The sequence below is a fragment of the Strix uralensis genome, chromosome Z, assembly GCF_047716275.1.
Source record: "Strix uralensis isolate ZFMK-TIS-50842 chromosome Z, bStrUra1, whole genome shotgun sequence".
NCBI lineage: Eukaryota > Metazoa > Chordata > Aves > Strigiformes > Strigidae > Strix > Strix uralensis.
The window spans coordinates 7,617,166-7,638,698 of NC_134012.1; the positions used below are offsets into that span (position 1 = coordinate 7,617,166).

At 38.4% G+C, this 21,533-nt stretch overlaps 1 protein-coding gene across 3 annotated transcripts in view; it reads right to left on the reverse strand.

Moving 5' to 3' along the window:
* Positions 1–2,068: 2,068 nt before the first annotated feature.
* The window catches only part of RASGRF2 (Ras protein specific guanine nucleotide releasing factor 2), a 134,114-nt gene continuing 114,649 nt past the window's right edge, over positions 2,069–21,533 (reverse strand). For 2 of the 3 annotated variants that reach the window (XM_074857299.1, XM_074857298.1), the window contains exons 20-27: positions 13,950–14,010; positions 13,176–13,279; positions 12,496–12,580; positions 11,665–11,862; positions 10,280–10,359; positions 8,286–8,403; positions 7,518–7,586; positions 2,069–6,785 (exon numbers count right to left, since the gene is read on the reverse strand). In XM_074857299.1, coding sequence (XP_074713400.1) covers positions 6,693–6,785; positions 7,518–7,586; positions 8,286–8,403; positions 10,280–10,359; positions 11,665–11,862; positions 12,496–12,580; positions 13,176–13,279; positions 13,950–14,010 — 808 coding nt within the window. In that variant the 3' untranslated portion in view covers positions 2,069–6,692. Of the gene's footprint in view, positions 6,786–7,517; positions 7,587–8,285; positions 8,404–10,279; positions 10,360–11,664; positions 11,863–12,495; positions 12,581–13,175; positions 13,280–13,949; positions 14,011–21,533 lie in introns of those variants that run through there. The other variant, XM_074857300.1, reaches the window with a different exon arrangement.

Below are 21,533 nucleotides of genomic sequence, written 5' to 3' on the forward strand. Positions count from 1 at the left end.
TCTCTCAAGGGTCCATACTAGGACCAGTACTATGCAATATCTTCATTAATGACATAGTGGGATTGAGTACACCCTCAGCAGAGTGCACCCTTGCAGCTGACACCAAGCTGAGTGGTGCAGTTCGTTCACTAGAGGGAAGGGATGTCATCTAGAGGGACCTGGACAGGCTGGAGGAGTGCACCTGTGCAAACCTCATGAAGTTCAGCAAGGCCAAATGCAAGGTCCTGCACATGGGTTGGGGCAATCTCTGATATCAGTACAGACTGGGGGATAAATGAATTGAGAGCAGCCCTGGCATGCTGGTGAACAAAAAATTGGACATGAGCCAGTAATATGTGCTTGCAGGCCAGAAAGCCAACCATATCCTGGACTGCATATAAAGAAGTGTGTCCAGCAGGTCAAGGGAGGTGATTCTCCCCCTCTACTCCGCTCTCGTGAGACCCCCCCCTGCAGTGCTGTGTCCAGCTCTGGGGCCCCAGCACATGAAAGACATGGATCTGTTGGAGCAGGTCCAGAGAAGGCCACGAAGATGATCAGGGGGCTGGAGCACCTGTCCTACAGAAAAGTCTGAGACAGTTGGGGTTCAGTGTGGAGAAGAGAAGGCTCTGGTGAGACCTTATTTAGTATATACAGGGGGCTTATAAGAAAGATGGAGAGAGACTTTTTACCAGGGCCTGTAGTGACAGGACAAAGGGCAATGGTTTTCAGCTGAAAGCAGGTAGATTTAGACTGAACATAAGGAAGAAATTTGTATGATCAGGGTGGTGAGACACTGAAACAGGTTGCCCAGAAAGGCTGTGGCTGTCCCCTCCCTGGAAGGGTTCAAGGCCAGGTTGGACAGGGCTTTGGGCAACCTGGGCTAGTGGAAGGTGTCCCTGCCCGGGGCAGGGGGTTGGACTAGATGATCTTTAAAGGTCCCTTCCAAACCAAACCATTCTATGATTCTATGATTCTGTGATGATGGCCTTAGGTAAAAGACATAAAACCAGCCAACTCTTTGGTGTAAGGTTAATGAAATGGTTTAAAGTGTGGGGAAAACAGCTTGAAATTAAAATTATCCTGCAGTAGAGAGTACTGAATAATGTGATTTTAATACATCACCTATCTTCATCTTACACAGACCTGATGTGCTGTTACTGTTTAGTTACTTTACATTAATTTTTAAAACAAATTAAATAGGCATCTTCCTATCTTAAAGGAATTACCCAGTTCAACAAATGAAAGCAGTATATAGTGATTAAAAGCATGTAACAGAAGCTTTACACATGGTTTTGTAGTCTTAAACTCTTTGTAACTGTTTTGTTTCAATTTGCAAGTAATTTTATCTCCATGTGACTTGTTTTCCTATCAAGAGGAGGGACATACCATACTTACAAACCTAAAATGTTTTCTGTGTTTACTTGGGTATAAAATGTGGCTATACTATTTCTTTAACACCAGGGCAGGACACCAGCCAAGAGAAGACTAGGGATGTTTAGACTAAAGTCCAAACTCAAACCAACAGGATAAAGAAGGGAAGGACAATGTTATTTACTCTCTATTTATATAATTCATTGCCTTTTGCCTAAAAAAATATTCTGTTGAATTGTGAAGTCCTTAAACACCTTCTGAAATGACATTTAAACGTCACCTACTTGTAACTTCCTATAAAGGGAACAGAGATGTGGAAAGGGAGAGGCTTTCTTCAGCTGAAGATGAATGAGTTGTGCGTCTGGTTCAGCTTAATGTTAGGTGTCTTAGTTATTTGTGCTGTACACTTCACAGTGGATCAGCATTTGTAGCTGTATATGAAGTAGGCTTCATCCTCTGTTCCAAGTTAAAATCAGCATTATTCCCAATGATGCCCACAGCAGCTGCAATGCAGCATGAGCGAAAAAAGAATGCAGTAATTCAAACCATTCTTTCCCGGTACAGAACCAGAACTTTCTCTGATTTTTACCCTTATTAATGGCTTGTCCCTTCCCCTCCCATGTTTCTCTAAAAGACTCAGTAATTCAGAAGGAGTAGATTTAATTATTCACCACTGGGGAGTAAAATATAATCAGATACCAGTAAGGACTCTTGAAACTCAGGAAAAAAAAGAATGTTTAATTAGCATATAGGCACAACACCCTGCCTGATATGCCTTACTAACAATACAAAGCAATAACCTCAGGTCAAAAGATAAGTTACAATACATGCAAAAACACCTGGAGTGTGCACTAAGTAACATGTTAGATATAGGTACATCTGTCAAATAAACATACATCTATTCTCCTAAAGAACAAAACTTCAGAGACTATTTAAAAAGTAAAGGTACAATTAAACAACCATAGTTGAGCAGCATATTGGACACAAAGCATCCTACACAGAGACATTTGACCTTTGGAGGCAAAAACTGTAACAGGCAAATAGCTGAGAGCCAGATCCCCAAATACTTACTTACGAAAAGCTCTCAGTGAAGCCTAAGGTATTATCAGAATGAGGTCTGAAGGATTTTGCCCTTAATGAATAACAATTATGAGTGGGTAAAAATGTCTCTATTGGTGAGAATTTAAAATCATGTATCTAATTTTAATGTTGCTGAAAAGAGTGAAAGGAGGAAAGACTGAATATTGATACAAACAAAACAATGTTTCCGTAAAACCCTTAAAATAAATAATGATTATGAAGGAAAATTTGGGATAATGAACATGTCCTGAAATAAAAATCAATGTGGTTAAAGTTAATAAATATTTTAAATAGGTAAGTTCCTTTTTATCCTATAGAACAATAATCAGTATTAAGAACTAGGAAAGCAGAAAGAGGACGGAGACCTCTTTGTTTTAAATAAGGGTGATCACTCCCAGTATCATCTCTCAGTATTAAGCTACGCGTTTGTGTGTTACAGGACTAGCCAAAAGAAAGGGACAGAATATACACTTACTGCCACTGTAAATTCAACAGATCTATGTTTTCTTCCACATGATGACTAATCACAGGCTCAGTCCACTAACAATACTGGTGAATTTAGTGGGGGGAGGAGAGGGACAGGGTGGGGAGTGAAGGCTGGAGTGAAGGCAACTCTAACCCCATATCAGCGTGTGACAATTGCTCTCTGTCACATGGAAGGGGACGTGTCTGTGCTGCTGCCCAGGTTCCGATAACTACGGGCTGAATCCGGGCTGCTACTTATGCAGTAAAAAAATACTGCAAAACTCCCCTCGGACTTCGCTGGCAAATGTCCCCACTGCTGAACCAGTGGGTGAAATATGCTATCCCCATTGCAGCTAGCCAGCCCGTACACCCTGAGGCGTTTTTGTCCGGAGAGGGAGCAGCCCCTCCAACGCGAGAACTACCGTTGCATCTGACTGGTACAGCAGGGCTGAGGAGCTAAGAAAGGCAAATAGATAGGCGCTTCAGCCCTTCTCTTTCTTACAAATCCTGCATCAGCTGGGCTTTTTCAGCTCCAATTGCAGAAAAGCAAGTTTGCTCTGCTTCCACGGCATAAAAGCTATAATGGACAAGATCCTAAAAGACAGCAAGATCCAAATGACAAAGTCCTCACTTGGAGATATCCTCCCTAAAACACCAGATGCAAACAGTGGGTGTTTCACGACTGGGATATCTATCTCTATATATTATATGGCTGTGGTGGAGTGGCACAGAGAAGCTGGTAGCAAGGAGCTCCACAATCCCTGTGTGCTGTACAGGGAGATCACTGCACTACAGTACACTATAGATGTACTAGGCAAAGCCTCACATAAAGCAGGTTGCTGCTGCCTACTAATGATTGCCATAGCTCAAACACTGCAGCAGTACTGTAGCAGAGGCACTCAGGCCACTTACACATGAAGTACACAACCCGACTGCGGGGCAGACACTCCGCTCTACACTCGCTGTGTAGGATTTCTGCAGAACAGCTGTTTCCAGCTTTGGTTAGGGTTGCCACACTGGCTAGGGTTGTGGATAACAAGATGCGCGCTCACTTCTCTGAGCAGTCACCTCCTGTATTTTAATGAACGCATTGTATCCCCATCCAAAAAGATTAATATTAGTCATCAGCAAATCAAACATTACTGTGACCACAACCTTTTTTTGTTTTTTGTTGCTCTGAACACAAATCAAGTATCTAGCTACTCTAGCGATTCTAATCTAAATGGTGCCACTGACCCAAGAGGTAACTTTTGGCATATAAATAGTATATGCTTCTCCAGAGGCGCTGAACTACCACGTTGTCTACGGATTTTAAGATATGGGTGCTCAGCACCTTTGATAAAACCCATGTCTAATCATTTGTCTTCCTCTTTGTACATTTGTAATACTGTAGCACGAGCACAGCACCACCCCTGCATATTGCAAGCGTTAAAATACATTGAAAGTTTTGAAACTCTGAAGAACCAATATACACACATAAAGTACAAAACAATAAACTGTTAAAAGAGTAAGATGAAGAATTGTACCCTGTAACCCTAAGAACATCAAGGAAGTTTGGTAAAATGGGGTACAGGCAGATGAAGCATCAATTAATAGCACACAACAGAGATACCAATTGACACTGACAGTTGTTACACATTGTCTTTGTTAACAGAGAAACAATAAAACCAAGTAATCACTTTTTGGACCACTTTTTCCCTGTTTCTTCATTACTTCAAAGCGTTTTATGAAACTACCACATGGTAACTGCTTTTGTACAGAAAACACATAGTAAGTTGGTTTTGTGGTCCAAATAAACCATGCTCTTTTTTTCTTGTATCATGCATTGTGATGCAATCAGCTTCCTGTCAGTCATTAGTGAAAAGATCAAGCATATTTTTGACAATAAAAAGCTTCTGTAAGTAACATTTTCCATGTTCATTTCTACAGCAATCATTAGCCAGAACTATTTAAAATGTTTCTGGAATTTCCTTTTCTGCTGCTGTCTGCTTTTCTAATCGAGGAATTTTCCAGTATTTGTGACGTTTCCTCATGCAGTTATTTACAAAGAGATGGTCCTTGTGGTGAAGAACCTTAATGAAATTTACAGTTGCTAAGGTACATTTATAAATGCTAGCAGTTACACTCGGACAGAATGAATGGAATTTATTGTGCAGCTCTGGGCTGGGCCAGCAATATAATTAAAGTGCAAATAAAGACGAAATCCACAAGCCAGGCAGATCCGTTTTTCATGGCCAGCATTAAGAAGCATCACGACTATGCTAAGAAATGTCAGATCAAATAGGCCTAGGTCACAATCTATTTTAAACATCTATCTCCCTGAGAGGATTTAAGGGAGGTATACAGTGATATAGCCCTATTTCTTCAACTGGCTGAATATCATTGGAAAAGTAAGGACACTTTTCCAGCCAATTTTTTTCAACAGTGCTAATACCTGCGTTTTATACTACGATGCACTTTACAGCATGCATTTGAGCTCACTTTCCATGCAGCTACAACAGGCCACTCTTGATCGGGAAAATTTAGGAAGTACCAACTAGCTGCAGAAATGACATCTACCTACCTGGAATGTCACAAAAGCATAGGCTTTGAAAACATTTACAAATAGCACATTTTCTTAAACATATGCCCATATGCAAATGATAAGTACTAGCTCAGATAAAAACATATAGTTTGTGTTTGCTGGCATTCAAAGTTTGCCATTGATGTGAACAATTTTAGAGCTAAGTCAGTGCCGAATGGCTGAACAAAAAAAAAAAGACGTTTTTCAAACCACTGATTCCATGCAAAACAAAACTGTCACTCCAACTCCTCGTGTTCATTGCTGATCACTACCCATTGCCAGACCAGACATGTATTCCTCTCCACAGTGTGTCCAGAAAGTGCTCTGTAGCCTAACTTGCCAGAGAAGCTGCAGAAGGTGCAGAAAAATAAAGTGCCTCTTCCAGGGCTGTGTGCAACATGACTAACCATCCCATTCACTGTACGTCTGGATTCCCCAAGTCTCAGGTAGAGCTCCTAACCTTGTATTTCACAGCTGAAGCTTGCAAGGCTGACAACTATTTACAGCTATTCAGCTAGTTCATTTCCTTTCTATGCTGTAAATAGTCTCATTGTGTACGAATGAAGAAATATTTACAATTCATTTACAGGTAAAATCAGTCACCTTAGAAAAGGCTGACAAGACATTTAAAGAAGGTAACATTTTGTAAAGGGTAGCATTAAATGTACAGCAAGTATTTTGAACAACTGCAAATCTGAAGATACTAGATGCTACCTTAATGTCACTCCATGATAGCAGATGACTGTTAAGATCTTGTTTTTTCAATTAAGTTAACATGATGTGAGGACCCCACTACCATTACTGCCTCAGTGAACGCATAGTTAGCCATCAACCCAGACCACATCACAGCCATCTCATTTTGCTCATTTATCTTAATATACCTGAGTATACTACCACCATTTAAATATGTCCCCTTAATTTGTCACATAAGATGGCTACAATGAGTACTCGTTCACAGGAAAGTCTCCTATTTTCCATTAAATGCATAGTCCCTATTGCAAAACATAATCTTTGCAAAGCAGCAAGCAATCCAGGTAGGAAGCATCTTTGTCTCCCACCTCCAATGCTCATTTTCATTGCCTGAGAGGAAAATGCTGTGAGACTCTGTATCTCTTATTGGAAAAGAGAGCTTGCATTCTTCTCAATATTTTCCTTGCTGTCTTTAGGACTTAGCATGCATGATTTTGTTCATTGTACTAAAGCTTTCTGTAGACTCTGAGGCAATGCTGGCTCTTCAGGCAGGGAGTCTGGGTTCAATCTTTAGGGAAAGCTCATACAAGGTGTCTTCGTCTATGATGAGTGTCTTGTCAAGTAAATAGTGAGTGACCTGGAATGGAGAAAACACAGATGAACAGACTGTATGTTACTTCCACAAAAATTTCTCTGCTTTCCTTTTCCACTTCAGCCCCATTTCAGGCTCTGAGATCCCCTCATGTTTTTTTTTCTTACAAAACACAACAGCTTGTCTGAATAGTGTAAAGCTGCACCAGCAGTGGTCTATGATTCAAGTAAGGCCTCTTAGGAATGGGCAAATCCTTAGCCAGGTTACCTAAGCCCACGTTGCTCTTCTGGACTCTGAGATGAAATCTCTGAAGGCACGGACTGGCTTTGGGCAAGTTTTCATTGCTCCCATGAAGGACAAGGGGAGAAGAACTGCAGGATGCACACAGCATCACAGATGCTTGGGCCATCTCCCGTCCCCTAATCCCAAAATTCTGGGATTCACTGGGCACTTATGCTTCCAACTGGGCAGGGAGAACACACTTCCCCTTGAACCCATTCCCTTGTACCTCAGACCCATGAAGGCTGCAATCCCAAGAGAGCTTCCAGAGAAGGAGGAAAAAACTTGCTTCCATATACAGTGTCAAACAGACTTTCTGCCAGGGTGAGGGTATTACAGCCCCAGAGTACCTGTCCGTATTTCTGTCTGTCCTCTCCTCTGTGTGTGTGGGAGCAGAACACATTGATTTTAGCTTTCAACAACAGCTGTATCTTACTACTAATTGCTACCACAGCTTTGATTTCATTAGTAGGTAACAGTGCCTAAGAAGAGCCTTACCTTCTGCTGATGCTCTATGCGGTAGGAGGTCTGCTGGAACTGGCGTATTTCCCTGATAATGTGTGAGATCTTTCAAAAGAACACATGTGTATCAGTAAGTACAACTGCATTTTGACTTCAGCTAAGCCACATAAGGCAAGAATTATGCACCAAATTGTGCAATTTATCCTGGAAGGAGGGAATGGAAGGGCAGAGATCATCATAAAGTCAGCCTCAAGTGAAACACATTGGCTCTCCTCTCCCCATACTGGCAGCCTCTCTTCTCTTTGCCTTGAGTGACTGCTGCAATATATAGCCATAAGAAGGGCATTACACTGAGATTAGAAGAGAAATTTCCATGCTTCCCTCTGAGGAGTTGTTACAAAACACTACTGGAGAGAAATCAACTTTCAAATGCTTATTTAGATAGACCTTAGCACACTTGAAAAGAAGATTGTGATTACTGCTTTTTGGTGAATGACTACCTCGCTCTAATTTTGGTGATTTCAAAAAGACTTTTGTGGCACCTTCACAAGCTTTGGGCAGCTGCTTTTTCTGTCTGTCATTTCTCAGAGAACAAATTGGAGGCAAATTCACCCTGTAAAAATTCTCAGTTTACCAGAAGGTGGTGATAGAAGACTGGGTCAAGTAATTGCTTTCAAATAGTGATATATCTTGCAGTATACTTGTATGTCTTAGAAGTTAAATTCAAAGGAGTTATAATCAAATCAGTAATTAACTCACATAACTACACACCTATTGGGAAAGAATATAAGGAATTAAAATTACCATTCTCATTTTGGAAAAATTGACAAGGCCTTCATCAGTGAAGTTTGGTGTTCCTTCTTCAATAAATGCCAGGTCCGTCAGGTACATTCCAAGGTAGGGAACAGCAGGTGGGTTACAACTGTGAAACATGAAATCAGCACATTTGCCTGTAGCTGAATTTGCAAACTGATTTTTTTATAACTCACACAAACTCTTTATTACTTAACATACTTCTAACCAATGGGTTGCATTTGTTTCTGAGACAAACTGCTTCTCTGATGACATTTGAGTTGTATTTGCTCTGTCCGTGACCAGCTGAATGTATTCTGTCCAATATCTAATACTAATGGAAGATAACCTTTAGTAAAAGGTAGAACGATAACATGATGGAGTGAGAGGAAGGACAAGTAAACTCTGGAATCAGAGAACACCTTCAAGCATATTTCAATCCTGGCTGACAGACAATCTCAGAAATAGATCCTACACACAGACTAAAAATGCACGTGGAAGTGCTTCTGAGCGGTTCATATTCTGCAGTTGTATAAGCATCCTAGCACAGCAAGGGTACATGTCTGCGTGTGTGAGTGGGTGCGTGTGGAGATATATACATATGTATATACATGCACATATATATACATACTTACACATATATACACACACATATGTATGCATGTACATATATATGTATCTGTATACATATGTATGTATATACCATTCTGTCAAAGTCTATTCAGGCCATCTCAACAGAGAAGAGAGAGAGGTAGAAAACATCTGGAAAACTGGGAATAGAGACCCTAGAGAATAAGGATTTTCTTTTCCTGGAGGGATAGGAGGAATGGGATAATGACTGTTGCTTCCCTAATGCAATAATCACTGCTCCACACTCACTGATTCTTGCCTCAGTGGAAATAGTAACAAACTTGGTTTTCTGAAGCTCTGGGATAAGAAGAATGCAGGGTGATGGCCACACTGTCAACTTAGGTAGACTGCTGACAATGCTTAGCAGTGCACTTCATTTTGGGTAGTTTCTGTATTATGAGGATGACTGTTGTACACAGGCAAGCAATGTATTAACTGAAAGGTGTGTACAAGTACCTGTTCATATATTGTGAGTAAAAACATTTTTTAAAATGTGATTAGCTTCCCAGCAATGTTTTCAAGTAAATATTTACTAACTTAAACTATATATATATTGAAACATTACAGTAATTATTCTAGTAGTTCAATTCTTTGCTTCTCTCAAGATCATTTAAAGTAGTAGTACCGCTCAATCCTGGAAAGCCTACTTCTAATTATAGAACTTGCAAAAATACAAGTTTTGTACACATGCAGCTGGAGTCCATACATAAACTGTAGAACCCTTGCTACAGGACATTTTGCATACCAAAATTACATAGGGTCAAACTATCTGGCAAACCACTCGAAGAAAAAAGTATTCAAGGGCTACGGTACAAAAAAAGCAGGCTGTTTTCCAGGGTGGCAGACTACAGAGTGCTGAGAGGCTACAGGAGAGGAAATATCACGGTGCATTTGTCCTGTTCCTATGTTCCTCTCGTCAGCTACAGGCCACTGTCAGAAACAAGATAAGGGGGTGAAAGGATCTTTGATCTGACTCAGGCTGACTAAGTCCTAAACTTCTTATCTGGAACAAGGACTCTCTGGAATCTTGTTTTTGAATAAGAACTTTTATTTATAAACCTGGCTTTACACTTATTGAAAAAGTTTATCAGTGTAAGTAAAATCCCAACAGGGAACATTCACACAGAATAATAGTTTAATTTGTTTCAGTAATTCTCTGGAGATATTAAATTTATCTATCAGGGGTACTAAATCACAAGATATTCAGCAAAACAATAATACCAAATAAAATAAAACTAGAATTGAAAAGGTTATTAGGTAAAAATATTACCCAATATTGTATTAATTATTAAAGCTTAATGAAAGCCTATTCATCTCTAACATGTAGTATCCACTGCTTATAAGAAAACAAAACTGTATACTGTAGGGAAGCATACTTTTTGAGTGTTTCTCTAAGGTTTTTAAATCGTCCTTCAGATGATACAGTCTTCTGAAGCTTGTCCATGAGAGCTTTTGTCTAGAAAGAAAATGCATTACAAATGTCATTGCTGTTGCTCATTAATGACTGGGATTAGATTTTTAAAAAGATCTAATTCACTTAGCATCTTCATCCCATTTTCAAAAATAGTAACACAGGCATTAGGAATTTAGTTTTACTGTAGTTCCTAGTATATTTCTGAAAATGGAGATTAGACAGCATTAAAGATTTTCCTTTAAGTGATACACAGAACCCGTATCTATGCTAATATTATTAGTCCACAAATACAGGAAAAAACACAGGTTCATTAAATTAATGGTCAGCAATTCAGTTTACTGTGTATACAAGAATATTAGAATGTAGCACCAGCTATAAAGCAGCTGAGAAAAAGCTGACTGAAAAAGGCAATAAAGTCAGAATGTATTTTAAGTGGATTTCATTGCTTGGGCTCCTTTAGGACTTTGCAAAAGCTGCAGAAACATATGGAGGGGAAATGCAATAATAAAAGCCCACCTTTTGTGCGTCAATTAGCCAGATCTAAAATGGGCAACCTGAAATCTTTCAATTAGCTGGAGAAAACTCTGTATCCAAATATTGCCTAGTTTACAAGTGATTGGCTCTGCCCTACTGACCTCCTTGCTCTGTTATTCCACTGTACTAAAATACCCACTTTTTTTTTTGGAATAGCAGAAAGATGCAATGTAAATTATTTAACCAACTTCTCCAAACCATTTAAAACAGAGAACGTAAAAGACTGGATATTCTCCATCCCGGCTAGTCTTTTTTTTTTGTGTGTGTCTTATTTTTGTTATTGGCAGTCATTCTCACAGCCTTAGCTATGCTGTTCACAGTCTCAGCAGCAAGGTAAGGGTTAAGGGAGGTATTGCCTGCATCTAAACTTGGGCCCCTAAATGAAAAAGAAGACGTGCTGACCCTTCTACCAACTTTCTGCACAGGCAGGGAAATACGGCTCCTGTTTTAGGCACCTGAGCTGACTTTAGTTATAGCTAGTAACCAGCTAGATGTGTGTATCTGAAAATATTTAAATTTAGTTTTCTCAAATATTTCAGTAATTCAGGCTCAAGTCGTAGTCTTAGGCACCTGCTAATTCTGTTGAAATCAGCTTGTTCCTACATTTACTTATTTATATATAAAATAAGATAAATGAAATGCAAAACACCTTGACATGAAATACCAGTATCACTTAATGCTTCCAGCAAATAGTCAGACTATTGTAAAAGTAGATATATTTATGGGAGGAATCTTATCTCAGCATGTTGTTCTCTGAACAACAAACTGACCAATGAAATCTAGAAACCCTACTTGTCATCGTATCTTTCTTACCTGTTTGGATACTTTACCCCAAGTTTTCTTAAGTCTGTAGATTGCACTTCTGTTCAAGGCTGATGTGATTTCTAACACACCATTATAATTGTGCATACATCGACAAATATCAGCTACTGCTACCCACTTTTCAATTGAGTTAGCCCGAGAGCTGACATCAGCGTAATTCATGATTTGGGAGGCAACAAGGTTACTCATCTGACCAAAGAAAGAGGAAGAATTTTAGGACATTTAAATATAATACTTTTCAACACATAATTATTTAATGAACAAGGCAGAAAAGATTAATGCACAACAGAACATATGGCTCTTAATAAAATCAAAAAAGTGTATTAAGAACAGTGCTGTAGGGAAGGGAGGGGGAATGATGATATGAAGGAAGGGTAAGATATACAATGGGGAGTATCGCCAAGAAAACTGTAAAAAAAATGATTGGGAAGCCTCTCAGTAAAATTCAAGGAAAATGGTAAAGTGCAAAGATATAGTTGGGGATACAATTAAATAAAATTGGGTTCATCAGATATAATCGGTGTTAAATTTTCACTCTCTGGAGAAAATTTAGTTTATTCTGTAAGCAACAAAGCATTGTAATACACTTTAAAATGTTCCACTCTGTTAAATTGCCATTGAAATGCTGAGTACCAATACTTGAAAATGAGAATCTTCGTGTGCTTTGATTTAAAAGGTTAATCACAAAAAGACTGTAACATTCAGTCACTACTAGATAAGAAGCCACGTCACATTGTCAAAAGGAAAGGTATTTTTGTTCCAGAGGTTATAGACAGTGTCAACAGAGCTCCTAGAAGGCAATCAGCATTTAAGAGTACTCACATCATTAAAATGTTGACTAGTTTTCATAATATAGGGTGTTCTCTCATTTTTATCCACTTTCATCCAGCCCTGTCCAAGAAACTCTCTAGATTTTGAGGGGAGAGGAAAAAACCAAACAAAAATGCCCTTAATAAACACAGTACAGTCTCTGTCTGTAACTGTAGCCTAAGTGGACTTCAAGTACACTTCATTTTGTTAGAAGCTATTAACACAACTTTACACTAATTCCAGCATTTCACTATACCATTTTTAATGCTGTCTGAAGCAATAAATATGATAAAGAAGATTTATTTTTCTTTTAATCCCCTTCCCCAATCCCCCCATCCTGATTTTCAGCATTGTGACTCTATTTGAAACTGGTCTTGTCAGCTTATGTGGTTATATCCATGCTAAACTGCTGTATGAATGGAGCTGATTTGACACTCTCTCCCTAGAGACTCAGCACTTCCATACTATATTCACCCTTCACTAGCCCAGAGCCTTAGACCACAGATTTTTTTTTCTCAGCAAAGAACTCCATCTTGCAAAACATGATCAAACTATAGGGGAGTCTGAGGCAATGCTAGAGACAGCCAAAGGACATCATCCTGTCAGTAGCATGAGTTAGTGTAGTGCCTAACACTGTCAGTGTGTAACTCATCCACCGTACTCACTTCAGTCACTCGTAGGAGAACACTTACTCATAGGGTATGCTTCGGAAAACTACGTGATCTAAAAGAGTTATTTGCTCTGCAAGCTCCATGGCTGACAAAGTCTCAAAGCACTCTGGTTTTGGACAATCTGACTGCAAAAATAAGGAGAACACTTAATGATCTCTTTTTGCATCAAAGGACATTCAAAGCACAGGGTATTAAGAACTTCATATGAACTTCCAACACACAGCCATAATTAACTTCTTTGCTACAAAGAAATAAGAATTAAGAAAAATTGCTAACAACGTAAGGGTAAACATCAGACTGGAAACTCATAGGAAAACAGGCACATAGCAAGTCATGAGTATGTATGTAGCTTAATTAAAGTCTGTGCATTCTGCATGGCTTTCCACATAATCACTCTGCACCTAGCTCACTGCCCACACTCTTCTTTGGATTAATGCAAGGCACTTATGAGATGGTGGTGACTCTAGTTTGGAGGATAGGCCTTGTCGGTCAAGGCCAGCTATGGTTCTGATGGCAGCTAAGATGGCAGACACTTAGCATTTCATATATATTAATAGCTTTACTTCCCCCCCCCCCCCCCCCCATCATGTGATTTAAATCCGAATCCTAAAGTTTTGACCTGTTTATCTTTGATACAGGCTCCAAAATCTTACTTTCTCTAAACTGAAATGTACATTCCTGTTATAAAAGAACAGTATTTCTGTCCAGAGTTGTAAAGCTGCAATTGTGCTACATTTTACTGACTTAAAACCACAACATTTCTATATTTATGTTTAAATTTCAAGATGAACTTACCATCTGAATGATATCCTCTATTTTTAGATGGGTATCATCTTGATCATCCTGGGAAAGAGCCCTGAAAAATTAAGTAGCAAAACATCCTATATAAATAAAGTTGTCTATTGTTATGAGAAAAACTTACCACAGATAGGCAATCATGTTTATCTAAAATAAATCCTAAGACTGCAACTGAAGAGGTAAAGAAAAAAAAAAATCTGGTACCTCATATCTCTTGGTTTAAGTGTGAGAAATGGTACAACAGAGTCACATAAGGTAAAATGATGGTCATGGCGGCTTAAAATCTCTGAGCTAAGAACAGCATATACTATAGAATGGTCAATGGCAATAACTACTGTACTTATTTGTTGATTATAGTGATAAGGTTTCAACATCTATCCCACTTTGATTTTAGTGCAAAGAAGTTTGCTGGACAAAGAAAAATTCCCTTTTCAAGAACTGGACTGGGAACACAAAAACACAACACAATAACAATAATATTTAATCAGAAGCTCCCTATTCTGAAGAATTCTAGGAAACCTGAAGGTGGAAAATTACATCTCAAGTCTTTTCTCTGTGCTAAATGATATTTTGGGGAAATGTCTGAAAAACTAACATTTGAAATGTGAAGAAAAGACAGCGAAATAGGCATGCATAAAAGTGTGATTCACTGGGCAGTGTTCTTGTTTATTAGCTCTACACTGTCCTATTCAGTGTCCCACACAAAGAGCTGTGAGTGTGGAAACAGACAACAAACTGCTAGCAGATTTTACTTGTAGCAAGTATATAATTTTCTCTGAGTAATACAAGTGTTAATTCATGCTTCCAATTTCTGCTATAAAACCTGTGATTATTAGGGTTATTTCAGACTAATGGGTCAAAAATGAACCCAGCAGAAGTAATAAGTATTCATCAAACCCCATCTACCCTGATGTAGTATCTTGGCACATAATCTGAAGATCTCACCCCTTCATTTGAAAAATACAAAGAAACTTTGAATAGGCTGGATTTATATAACAGAGGAAAGAGAAGATTTAGGGAGAAAGAAGAGTATGTTGGTATGTAAAAGACTGCCTATAAAGACATCAATGACATGGCAAGAAGTCACTGGACTGATTCACATCAGGGGAGATTTACTTTCGATATTAAGTTCCATTTTCCAACTGTAAGGATAGGAGAGCAATGAAACAGGCTTTCTGCAGAAATTGTAGAGTACTCATTGGCTGAATTTTTAAGGAAAGTTCAGATGACCATTTTCAAAGAAGATCCAGTTCTACAATGACCATTCCAGAAAGCACAGCAACTGGACCAGGTATTTTCTCATAGTACCTCAAATGTATTTTTGCACTGGGGAAAGGGTTAAAAGAAAAAGATTATATTGCCTGGAGATTTTAGCTATGAGTGTGAGATATGGAATTTGTACTATGTGGGTGGGGAGGAAGCGTTAATGCTTAGTACACTAGGTTCTTCTGTTGTGGGTTGCTGTTGTTTCCTTTTTGTTTGCCAAATTGGAGGACGAGGTTAAAATCAAATGCAGATACACAGAGAAAGGATATTAGAAACCTCCTTGCCTTCATTTTCAGCCTATCAAATCTGCACAAAATGCCCCTTTTTTCATAGGAGTTAGAAACACCTTATGTCTGATGGGCAAGCCGTGTAAAGTCTTGAATGTCTACTTCTTCAGGAGAACCCTAAGCTGCTTCTCCAGATAATAATAGTGTGCAGCCTCAGTAACTGTAAATAAACAGGTAATCTGTCTTTCCTGAGCAGCTTATTTTGTGCTGTATCTCATGACTGATTGCCTACAGAAAGGTATTGTTCATCGCATGTGCTTCCTGGCAATAGAAAAAAGAGATGGCTTGTCCTTCTGCCCCAAGTATTTTTAGTAATCTTGTAAATTCATTATTTGGGTTCCTTACATAAAACTTTATATTGGCTGGAGTTCCCATCTTTATACAGAAATGATTGCATTTGCTTAATACAAAATAAAATAGGAAACATGAGATTCTTAAAAGGCTGACAATACTTAACTTTTTCCCATCTTTGTTTCCTGATACTCTCTACCATGATGACTCATGTTTTAGGTAGACTTCCAATCCCTCATTCTAAAGAGACGATTTGTGCTTTCTTTCTAACACAGTGGTCTCATGAAAAAAATTCTCCTTTTGTCCATAAATGCTCCACATTTAAATCTGCAGAGGACAACGCATCTCTAGACTGGAAAAAGCTATTTTTTGGCAGCATCAACAGTAGCTTCCACTACAGTCTGCACTGTCGTCGGCTTTGGGATACCTAGTTTTAACAGAGGTCTAGGAAGATATGTTGAGCTGATCAATTCTGCCTGGGCAGCTCCCATTGCACTCCTTGGAGAGCCTCCTGGAAGCTGGGTAAGAAGCACAGGTCCATGTGAAAAGAGTTATGAGAGAAAGCAAAGGTAAGGAGAGATTCTGTCAGACCGTTTAACAGTATCCCTCTCAGTGAGGACTGAATGGTGTGACACCTCCATTGTTATCCTTACAAATAAAGGAAATAAATATATAAGAAATAACTTCCTAATTCTTACAGTCAGCAGCTAAGATTAGACCTCTCTCTCTCTCTCACTTACACTATTCTTCATGCCTGACTGGTCCAAATACTAAAATAATTTTCTAGCCGAAGATACTAACAACTGTTTCCTCATTCCTTTACAGTACATAAAATATTTTTAAAATATTTTAAAAGCTGGTGTAAGTCACAGAGTCTGAAATATATTGTCTGCTGAGATCATCCAAGGCAGAAAATTGGTCATCCATCAAATTTGGATCTCTGCATATCCCTGTATTTCATTTACATTTATTCTGAGGAAGAAGGAAGAACTGTCTCTTGAACCAATTTTTTTCTCCCCAGATATGACTATTTATCAGAGTTCCTCACTGCTGTTCAGTCTAAACTTTACACCTTCCTGCTTCACCATCAATGAAATTCTACCTAGATTTCAGGGGTTAATAAATAAGGCTGACAAAATCTCAAGCAAAACATACTACAGTAGGTTTGCCTAGCTTTCATAACAGATATTGAATAAAAAGAAGCTTTTTTACCCTGCAGAGAAACCCTGTCAGTCCATTCAACAAAAGTCTCATCACACAAGAAATACCAGCTGTTCTGTTTGATGACTCAAGAAGGCATGAAGCAGCTCCATCTCTCTCATAAACACTTTCCTTGTCATTCATATTCTATACAAAGTCTTCCCCAGAGCTGACCACAGTATCTTTGGGTGCAGACCAACCTTTCCTCCTCCTCTAATCTCTACTAACAAAGAGACTGATTTTCCAAAGAAATTTATATGCACATATGCACATGTGCACTCAAAGGCTGGGTCAGTTTGTAAAAAGAGACATTTGTACCCAATATGCCTCAAAGAGACAGTCCATGGAACATCCCCATACGTAGGCTCAGTAAACATGAACTTTCTTTCATGAGTGTTTGAACATTGAATTTATGATAAGAAATGCTTTTCCTAACCTCACTCTGAATTGCTCTACTTTTCAGAGTCAAGAATAGACTATGAAAACTGAAATGCAGGGAAGCCAGGACCTACAGTGAGGGCTGACTGGCAAACCAGAATTCTCATAGACTATGTCTTCTGATATGCCAAGGCCTTTTAGATATAAAAGCCTGCAGCAAGCCCCTCTTCAGAACAACTAAAAAGCCTGTTTATGACACTCACCTAGGAATTGGGTGAATGACAATTTTCATGAGGGGTACGTCAACTGGCTCACCCTTCCTTCCCATTTTCATTCTCTCCCAAAGAAGCCTTCTCAACATAAGTGTCATCAAAACCTCCAGTTATGACAAATCTGTGCTTTCACATAAAAAATATGCTGCCAAATATCTTCATACACATTGATTTCTAATAACAGAAAAAAAGCCCTTCAGTTCTAGGTGGGTAATTTATATTCCTCCTCTAAGTAATATTAGATGAAAGCCCTTCATCTAGAAGAAAACCAAAAAGATAATATCATTCCAAAGAGGTGGGTATGTGGGGGTGATGGACTGAGCAGCATTTCTCCAAACCAGACATCAGCACATGAACCAAAAGAGGAACACAACACCTGGAAGCACCTCTACACATTTCTACAAAAAGAAACACTCTAGATACCTTTAGGACATCCAGGGTGGGATTCACATCTTCCACAAGTCACTGCCTGTGTTCTGTAATTGTCTGAGAACGGAAGGTGTCTTCTAAGATCTCTGGAGGAACAGTCAGGATGCCTAACTCCAGACAATCTTGGTGGATAGAATCTCCTTCATGATAGCCAGTTACCTTGGAAGCAGTGCTTCAATAGCTGTCTACAGTTTGCCTCATGTTTATGTGCTTCAGTTAGGCACAGTGGGTCCCACCAAAGAACTTTTTCTATGGCAATGCAGAGAGGAAATCCCTTTCCCCTCAGCCTGTCATTATCATCTATGGATTGTTCAAGGAACTCAAGAAATAATTTGATTGCATTACAGGCCTTCTCTTAACATTCAGAATATTGACTATAATCTGCCACGTTGGCAAATGATAGAAAACCTATAATCTGATGCAGAAAAAGAAAATGATGATATGAGAGATGCACTGGTGTAGAACATGGTGCCTCTTCACAATATCTTGTTGCAGTATGGAAGCATTTTCTTAAAGCTCAGCAGTTCTTGGTCAAGAGGAACATAGTCTTGGATGTCCCTACCACAACAAATAGTAATCTTCAGAGACAAGTAATAGAGAGAACTCTCCCATCTTAGGGAAGAGCAAGTTCAATGTTTGCTTTGACCAACTTCCACAACCAGCCATGGCACCATGTGAGGCATCAGGCAAGAATGTCGGGGAAAAAACGTTTCTGTGTCACCATGTCCTCTTCTTTGCACCAGAGGCAGTATCTTTGTTTTTAGTGCAAATATAGAAAAAACTTTGCTCTTCTGGCACTAGAATTTGAATAATGTGCAATAAAATTGAAGGCTTGTGGAAGAGTAAAGGAACATGCACTCCTGTGTCACTACCACAGAAATAGTTACACACAAAACAACTACAGTCAACTGCAGATTATTCCTTAAATCATGTAATTTCCTCTTCTCAGCTAACTATATAGCCTTTCTGAGAGTGTGTATCACTAGGAGTCACTACAGTGCTTTTTTAAAGCTTGTAAATCACTCTTAATTACCAGACAATCCATTTTCCTGAGGTGATTTAAGAACCAGAGCTCCTCCTTTCAGTGAAAGTGTGGGATGTAAGACACATTTGTGTATTTCACCTCAGATGAATTATTTTTTTGTCCAAAATCAGAATTGCTCCAATACAGTCTTTCTCACAAGGTTCCTGAAACAGTTCCCATTCCTGAAGAATTAATTTCTCCTTACCAGCTGACTGTTAACAAATTTGACATGCCTGGCAAATAACTGCCTCCTGTGTGGCTGGAGAATGAGCCCAAGTGCTTCAGATTACAGTTTTGCTCAGCATAAGACTTTAGGACAGATTGTTTTATGCGATAACATTTTAAACTTGGAGACTGTGTCCTGATGTCCTATTGTCTGAAGCTTAACAACAGTTTAAATTATGAAAGTTGTATTTATGCAATAGCTTGTATCTGAAAGTTTACTTATGCCACAATTCTTATTTGGAAGTTTACGGGCAGTTTGTGAATATAATAAACATATGGATAGGACATAGGAGTAATTTCAGCTGCCACAGAAATATAGGTGCTACTGAAAATTTAACAATTTTTTCAAACCCTTGGGACTGCAATACTGTGTCACTGATGCTTACTGGATTTAGAATTCAAACAGTATTGAAGTTGTATTGAAATTTAATTGAAATTGAAATAGTATTGAAATATTCGACATACAAGTTGTCCAGCATGCATATATGTTAGCAGCATTGCCAATCTTGAAAAGCAATAAAGGATTTTTGATAACCAATGTTAGACAAGGCTTAAATTTCATGCCTCATTTTGAAGGAAAGTGGGATATCCATACAGCATTCAGACAAAAGGACTAGTCCTGCACACTGAGCCACCAATGGCTCTTTTTCCAATGCTAGTTTGTGGGATGTAAACAAGTATTCATGACTCTATATGACTAAATCTACAATCAAACTATGTTGTTTGAAAAATCTGGCAGGATTAGGGTATACAGCTGCAAACCCTGATGAAAGATGGCTTGGCTAAGCACCATATCTCAGGAAATCTTCATTCTTTACTTGTTTCCAACAGAAACTCCCACTGAGAACTTGGACAGGTCATTTTATTTGTGCTTTACTTGCCTGCTTGTAAAATAAAGTGCCATAATCCTTTCCAGAAATACTGTCAGGATAATGACTATGAAAGAAGGATTTTAAAAAATGCAATCTGTTTCTACAAAATATTTTAAATGAGTTAATTTTTAATTAACTTTTAGCTCAACTTCTGTCCATATATTTTTTCATTTTTACTAAAATTTTTTTCCGAGTATTTTTTATTTCAGTACTCCTTCCTTTTGCTGTTTCTTTTTCCTATTTCTCAGTTTTTAAAAATTCAACTTTTTCATAATTTTCACTTCTTATAGAATTTAAGTTTTTTCTTTTTTTTTTTGCAAAAGAAATAGTGTAAAAATTCACAGAATGGTCAAAAATGCAGTCTGAATTTTTGAAAAATTCTGGAAAATATTTAATGGAAATATCTGGTTAACCGTGCTCACTAGTATATATAGTGTGCTCAGATACTACAGTAATAAGTGCTGGAAGGGAAGAGAGGACAAACAATACCTGCCATTTCATAGAATAGCAGTAAAAGGATGCAAATGGGGGCAACTCACAGTTTACACAAAATTACCAAGGTCCCTTTTTTTTGATGCAACACCTAATTGAATTGGCTAATTGGAAACTGGATACAGGAAACTGCTAACAAACTTGTATGTTAAAGGCCTATAAATCTATCCCATGACTCTGCCAGGAACAGCCAATCCAGGTTTATTTTCTCATCATTTCTTAAGAAGCTAAAGGTCTTAAGGTAATTTTTCCCACTGTAAGCAATCTGACAGAACCTTTGCTGTCACACATATTATTAAAACCCATTACCCTAATCCTTTTTGCTCTTCTTGCTTGCTGTTTCTTGCAAGGAAATACATGAAACAAACTTACTATTTTTACTTGGAATAACAGCACATGCAGTATTATTAAAAAGGAGGGGTTTTTTATTCTTGTAAAAATTAAGTAGCATCCCGTTGAAATGAAGTGCTTTTATTAAGAACTTATCTTTGTTTCTTATACGTTGTTTCATTTTTTTCCCCCCATGTGAACAACTTTCCTCTAATTCTTTTTCATGTAAGTATCTGGTGGAGAAACCTGTCAAATGCTCTTAGAAAATTCAGACACATTGCGTTTATTGCACCCTTACTGGCTTTCCAGCAGAATACTTACAAAAATACTAACAAAACACGTCATATCTTATTTTAACCACTGCCTAGTCTTTAAATGTTTACTGCTCCTTAGTAATGTAGAACAATTTACATGAAAATCAGTGGCTATAAAATATTCACACTTAGTAGACGGAATTATTTTCACTGATAAACGCATATAAAGATTTGTCTTTTTGGCATGCCTAGACACTCAAC